We start from the raw sequence: 7,133 nt of genomic DNA on the forward strand, positions 1-7,133 counted from the left end.
AACAACAAACAAGACAGCGAGCAAATGCGCAATTGCGTCGTAATTCACTATAATTCTAAAACGCTATTGCCTTTTAGAAAGTCTTTCTACTTGTAGAAAGCGTTTCAGGCATTTTTCATTTGAATGCCTGATTTCGCCGATCGAGGAAAAAATGACATTTTTTTCGCGCGTAAGTACAAAATTGTATAACGATTTTGAACGATGAACCGTTAATCAGGACCGTGCGAATATATTTCTTTTTCTTTTCCTTTCTCTTCTTCCTCTTCCTCGTCTATTCTATTCGATAATAGCTCTATTCAATTGTTTCGTCCACGAGATTTCAAAGATCTGCCGTGATTCCGTTAGATCGACAAAAATTAAACGAATGTGCCCCTAATTAACACAGTTGTTCGACTCGCGTGGCGAAGAGATAACAACCGGGTAGGCGGCTCGAATTGGCACGAATTAAGGCCTAATAAAGTTATACTCTGGGCTGGCCTTTGCTCGTCATCGACTCGTCAATGCGTGCACTTAAAGAAATTGATTTCGATTCTTGTCACGTTTTTTTCGCGGCATCGTCACAAAGTCGATCGCAATATTTAACATGCCCATTTGTCTTGTTCGATATCTTCCCGTTGCCCCCGTTGACCGTGACATTTTTCTAGATCGATAACGAGTCTTTCGCGAATATCGATTGATTTAGAAACTAGCGACTCGTAATAATATTGATGTTGTGTTGTAACCACTAAGAAAAAAAGACGAATACGTAACGCGTATATTATAGCTACCGCATTCGTAATGCGATAATGCACACTTTTTAAATAATTTTTGCTCGCTGAAATATAACCGTCCGACTAATAATAAAATAATATCTCTTGCGAAGAATTTGCGCGCATGAACGTTCGCATTGACAAGTAGCGGTTCGTAGTAAATAAACTCGCAACCGATGTAACCCAGTTCTCAACCGACGACGTTGTTCAACAGAGTCGTCGGTGAACGCACTCTGTTAGCTCTCTGCTAGCCAGTTCCTTGCCTTCAGCTAGCTATTGGTAATACTATTATTAGTAACGAGCTAACGTACTTTCTGCCGTCTGTTATAACGCTATAACAGCTTGATCGTAATGCGTGCTCACTGTTATCAACATCGATCACGAGCAAATATTCCTTGGCATTCGAACTTTGATAGGGACCTTCAGCTAGCGCGCTCTTTGCACTAGATAATCAAAATGTACAGACGGATAGTCGAACGATAAACCTAATCGACCACCGAGCAATGTTTTCGTTGGTTGTTAGACAGGCTGAAGGGGAAACGTGTTACGCGTGTTCTTACGTGCGAAGACGAGGAGAGACAGAAGGGATTGCGGCAAAGGTAGCCGCAAGAGAAGCGAACGGTGGTGGGCCTGGGCTAAAATTAAATTAGCCAAAGAGACACTTCTTGATTTACCCCGGTACCAAGAGTTTTATTTGGAGATGGGCCAAGGGTAACGGACTCTTCGTGTTCATCGAGAAAAGTTTATCTTAACCTTGAAACATCTGACATTTTTTTTTCTCTCTCTCTCTCTCTCTCTCTCTCTTCTTTTCCCCCTCTTCTTTTTTCCGATCATTTAATTGAGCATTGTTTTAACCTTTGACGCGACTCGTGAGACATTCGCATGAACCTACGTCATTGCGGCGAAGTCACCATCCGATTTAATTCGATTGCTACAATGCGATTAAGTCTGTCTATATTCAGTTAGTTGAAGCTTCAGGCAATGGAACGATCCAACTAATTAGAGGATAAATGAAGGAATTTGTAACTCTCTCGGTGGAATGTACGTCCGTCGACCGGTTAAACGGATATACGTGAAATAGTAACCTAGTTTACGAATGCGAATTTATCATTTTATTTATATGATTGCAGAACGTGGGGGAGAGCCGGATACCAGTTCCACGCGCGGCACGGCCGTCTTTTTTCCCGAAATCGAGAGTACTTGGTACACCGTCGCTTATACCTGGGCATCGGCGTTCATTGATACTCTCGGGATGTTTACAATTCGTCGATGCCGAGGACGAGTCCGGTACTCATAAAAAGTGTGGGCCACAAGCTGTGTCTACACCGTCGATCGAAGGTAAATAATTTTACATAGCGCGATAAAAATTGACAAGATTTAATTTTTTCTTCTTTCTGAGATAACGATAACAATTTTTTTTATTTGACCAGATTCGGGACCTAAGACATTCACGATATCACCCGTGTGGGATATTGATAAAGATGACGTGCAACAACTGGCTAATTTTTCCGAAGAAAAGAGCAACTTTTTCAGGTATGACCAGTATGGATTAATAGGTTTGTCTGTTAAACTTTAAATTCTATAAATGACAATATTTGTTTATCGGAAAAGTACTTATTTTTACATAATCTAACATAATCTTCCGATTATTAAGAATATTAAAGATTTTTATTAAGAATAATTTTTTACAATAATGAATTTTAACTTATCTGAAATGTATCATAAATCTTATTTTTATTAATTATGATGGGAATGAAAAATTAATTCATGAAATTAATGAAAAATTAATTTCAAATGCAGGATATAATTGTTTATTGAAGAATAGGTATTACATGAATTATCTGGAATTCACTTCAATTATTGTCATTTATAAAGAATCTTATACATCGGTATTCAAGAATCTATATTACATCAATATTAGAATAAATGTACGATAATAAAAATGATATTTCGTACTATTATCTGTACAGTTTGCTCGAGAATTCTCAATTGAATATGATTGAGGACGCCGGCGATAGCTGCCTCTTGGATACATCTCTTGGTTACAATGATACCGCAATAAACGCAACACCGCACTATTTAATGCTCAACAAACAGAACTCCTTTGAACATGACGAAAGCCTGGGTATATTGACTCCCGACCAGATGACCGACTTCACAGTTGCACTAGAGTGCTCTAGGACACCATCCTGCGAAAATCTTACAGGATCAGCAGGTTCTAGATTAGCATTAACGAGAGCATCTGCGTCACGACCATCCGCCGATGTTGAACCGACCGAGGAGGCTTCTAGCGAGAGGACACCGTCTCCGGAGGAACTTCCACTGGATCCTAAACCCACGGAACCCGTTAGAGGCACTGTTCCTATCAGTTTTGTAACATCGGTGACGAGTATCACTAGTCTTGAGGCTGGATATCAAGGTGACGGTGAAAACTCAAGGCCAGCAAGTCGTGGGGCTGATCCACCGTCCGTCGCACCACCGCCAAATCTTCCCGTTCCTTGCAGGCAAGATCCGATGACGGATTCGGATTTCTTTACGGAAAGTGATGCTGACGCATATGAAGAAATCGTGCGCGGTGATAGAAAAGCTCAGGTGATCGACGGTACTCTTTTCTGTGCGCCTGGTGGCCGAAGATGTCCGAGCTTTACCGGAGAAGAAATGGATTCGAGTGGAATTTATTCAGATCTTGATAAAAGGCAGGACGAACTTCAAGCTCCCGAGGAAGCAATTGAGGAACACGGGGATCGCACGCCGGATACTATTGATACCGAAGTTTCCCAGAGAAGTCAGCCTACACCGATTAAAGCGGACGTTATTATGGATTATTTGCAGGCGAGTTAATAATTTTGATTATTGGTTCACATATGTTCGTGTATATATATATATATTTTTTAAGATAGCTCGCGTAACTAATAATATTTAGGCTCCTGTAAATTCTCTGGATGGATTAACTGATTCGAACGGTTCGATAAATCCTGTGGAAGTCACGGTAATCGAGGTGGAAAGGACGAATGACAGCATAAGATCGAAAGCACAGAGCAAAGCTGATTTAATTCCGTTGAAGAAATACAAAATGCCTAAGAGAAACGTTGTCTCGAAAATCAAAGCGATGATTGAATCCGGTCCAAAGGATGAAGCGGAAAAAGAAGCTCGACGTTTGCAGAGATCTAGAAATGGACGTTGGGATGCTGTTATGAGTAAAATTGAGGCTGGAAAAAATGAGCAAAGAACTAGGACGGTTAGAAAAGAAGTGAAATCCAGAGTACTCCAAAGTATTGGTCAATCATCTTCTACAGGATCAATTCAAAAAAAAGTCGGTGATGCAAATAATAATAGTAATAAGGATAAAAGGTAAGATATCGATTCCATATTTCTATCTTTAAAACTTTATATTCGTATTTAGCTTTGCTAAAAAAAAATTACAAATTATCAGGAGAATACGTGGCCGGCAAGAAACAAAGTCACCAATTGAAGAAACTGCCAGAAGCTCCGTTCGTAGCTCTCTGAGTGATCTCAGCACTGGACGCAGCAAAGACGCACCAAGTAAGTTAAATTAACATCTACTTTTAAACGATTGCAAATTAAATTAAAGTACAATGTCATTATTTATATCAATATCTACGATGCTTCAAATTTAATATGAAAGATATGTAATGCTATTTAATTTAATTTTAATTTAAAAGTTTTATTTAATATTTAATTTGTAACAGTTTTTTTTTATTTATTCATTTATATCTTTCAATTTATAAGACTGAGATAGGATGTAGGAATAGTAGTAGTTTGAAAAAGGGAATAAAAAGACTTTGCGGAGAACAGTGAAGCTTGAATAAATATGATGCCGGTTGATTTTGTGATATCGAGTTATGTTTGACCGCATACCATACATTTTGTAAAAAAAAAAAATTCAAAACCGCAAAGGTTAACAAAACCAGTAATCGTTTTGCATGATATTTCAATTGCTATTTTTCATATTAATAAATCAAAAGTAGAGCTTGAAACAATTTTCCATTTGAAAAATTCTAAACCCGATCTACAAATGGCAATTTTATGCGCATCCAATCATCAAAAAGATATTGATAAGATCGATCGATTTAAGATTTAATATAACTGCCCCTTGTAATAAAATAATCCAAAATATATATTACATTTTTAAAAATTGATATTTAAACTAAAAGAAATTGTTTTATATTTCAAAAAATTCAAATATCGATAATAGAAGGAGATAAAATTCCAAAAATTCGTCTAAATTTTCTCTAAATTAAATAAATTAAAACCATTCTTAAATCTATCGAGATAAAACGAATCAATTTTTTGGATTCAAATACACGTGCCTTCGATTCGTCTGGCGAGATGTTCTAGAGCCGATATATATCGCGTAGGTGATTCGTTCCGCAAAAAAGGGTGGGAGTAGCTATAAAAGTGGGCGTAGAAGGGTGTTTTGTATCGACCCGGTGAGGACGCGCGAAAGTTAGATAGGAAAAAGAGCAAGGGCGCCGATGGCCCCTCTTCCGGCGCCACTGGATCGTTTCCATTGGAGGCAGGCGTGAGCAGCCGCAAAGCAGCATCCAGTCGGCAGTCCTCGGCGGACCTCGTGTTGGCTCGGACGCTGTTTATGCACGCGTGTTGCATTTCCGGTCTCCCATCTTTCTCGCTCTTCCTCCCTTATAGCTGGTTGGTGCCACCGTTTCGTCTGTCCTCCTCTCGCTCTCATTCTCTCTATCTTCCTTTCTCACGTCTCTTTCTCTACCCCATTGGGATCAGCAGTTTTATCGGGACTGGACGTGTGCGCGACAAAAAGGACAGGGACAAACGCGAGAACGAACAGCCGGTGCATCGGTCGTCAGTGTATGCCGCAAGGTGACGGTGCAAAGTGCATCGGAGTTACGATCGTACAACTTTGAGCAACGATAAAACTATAATTGTTCTTCGTTCTCGAAATTGTTTGTTCTCCGTGCCCTATATCTTGAACACTTTTCGAAATGTAACATATATAGCGATATACCGTGTTAACTATATTTACGAACTCATCCGACGTGACCTAATTTTCTACCCATGTCGCAAGAACGTTCGCATTTTCCCTCGCTCGATAGAACGCAGAGAGGACGATCGAAGAGAACGTTGGGTGTTTGGGTGAACATCAAGTGAGAAAGATAACCTCGCGAATAGCAACCCTGCCTCGTACGCCTACAATATGTTATTGCACATTCGCTTCGATCGGCGGAAGAATCTGAACCGCAAGACTGAATGCCTTAAGACTGGATTTTACCATCCCCCCTCTGGGGCCGTCCAATGAAAGTTTCCCAAGATACCGTTACGGAATCTTTGGCTACGTTCCTGTTTGTACTTGGACGAAGATAGACAAGAATAGGAAGATTCAAGGCAATCAACCTTTTGCTCTAACTCTTCTTACATACATTAGAAGCTCGACGGCGAGCTTTCGGGTCAACGGCACTAGTAGTTTATTTCCGGCATTGCCTTTCTTTAACCGGCCACCTTATACTTGCGCCGTACACGTCCTTCGCTCGACGCCGGTGGTTTTCTCATGTCCCCACCCTTTTAGACAGGTGCACCCAGCGACCACGTGCGTTCCCAAGGCCGACGACCACCGATACGTACCCGGTCTGATCTACCACTTACGCAATCGCCATCAGAGTCAGATGTTAAACCCACATGGCTGAGGACATCGTCGTGATACGTGCCGGTGAAAGACACTCGTTGCGCTCCTCGATTCAGGTCGTGGAAAGAATGTGCAATCTGTGATTTCTCGTCGAATATTTAGCGAGATGAAGCCGAGCTATTGAAACCCACATCTACAGATCACGAGGATGGTGGCAAAAGTGATGTGAATTGTGCAAATTGTACTACTAACTGGTGTCGAGATACGTACGATAAATAGAGGAACGTTTAAAATTTGTTAATAATATTTCGCAAAGATGTCAAGTATCTGTGAACATTTACGATTCCGATACTTTACGATCGAGGAATCGAGTTGGGTAACAAATCTTACCGTGGACTCAAAAGATATGACGGGATGAAGGCACTTGTTCGCTGCCTGCGAAACTGCCTGTGCCGGGTTTCTTTAGAATGATTTTGTTGAGAATGGAAAGGTGAAACAACGGTGAAAGTAAAGATTTGAAAATGGGACAGCAGGGATCGAAGGGTAGGCCAGCTCTTCGGACGGATTTTGTCAGAGACTCGGCGAAAATGCGACTCGGAAGTTTCAAGCGAGGTACGGTTGTATTTAATCCCGTCCCCTTAAACCATACTTCTATATGGAAATATGAAGCCGATAAACCTCTTCTCGGTTCTTTTATCTCGTTTCATAAAAGAAGAAAGAAAAAAAAAGAATATCCGTCCATGTGTTTTTTTTTTTTTTTTTTTTTT

General features: G+C 40.4%; 1 protein-coding gene across 4 annotated transcripts in view; it reads left to right on the plus strand.

The window, feature by feature from the left end:
• LOC102676205 (myosin-2 heavy chain) overlaps nt 1-7,133 on the plus strand; it is a 21,664-nt gene that overhangs the window by 6,211 nt on the left and 8,320 nt on the right. For all 4 annotated transcript variants that reach the window (XM_031514438.1, XM_031514437.1, XM_006624190.2 and 1 more), the window contains 5 exons: nt 1,880-2,087; nt 2,180-2,282; nt 2,720-3,581; nt 3,673-4,100; nt 4,183-4,292. In XM_031514438.1, the coding sequence (XP_031370298.1) occupies nt 1,880-2,087; nt 2,180-2,282; nt 2,720-3,581; nt 3,673-4,100; nt 4,183-4,292 (1,711 nt within the window). The remainder of the gene's footprint in view (nt 1-1,879; nt 2,088-2,179; nt 2,283-2,719; nt 3,582-3,672; nt 4,101-4,182; nt 4,293-7,133) is intronic.

Source organism: Apis dorsata, unplaced genomic scaffold (assembly GCF_000469605.1).
Source record: "Apis dorsata unplaced genomic scaffold, Apis dorsata 1.3 scaffold_995, whole genome shotgun sequence".
In the NCBI taxonomy this organism is placed as follows: Eukaryota; Metazoa; Arthropoda; class Insecta; order Hymenoptera; family Apidae; genus Apis; species Apis dorsata.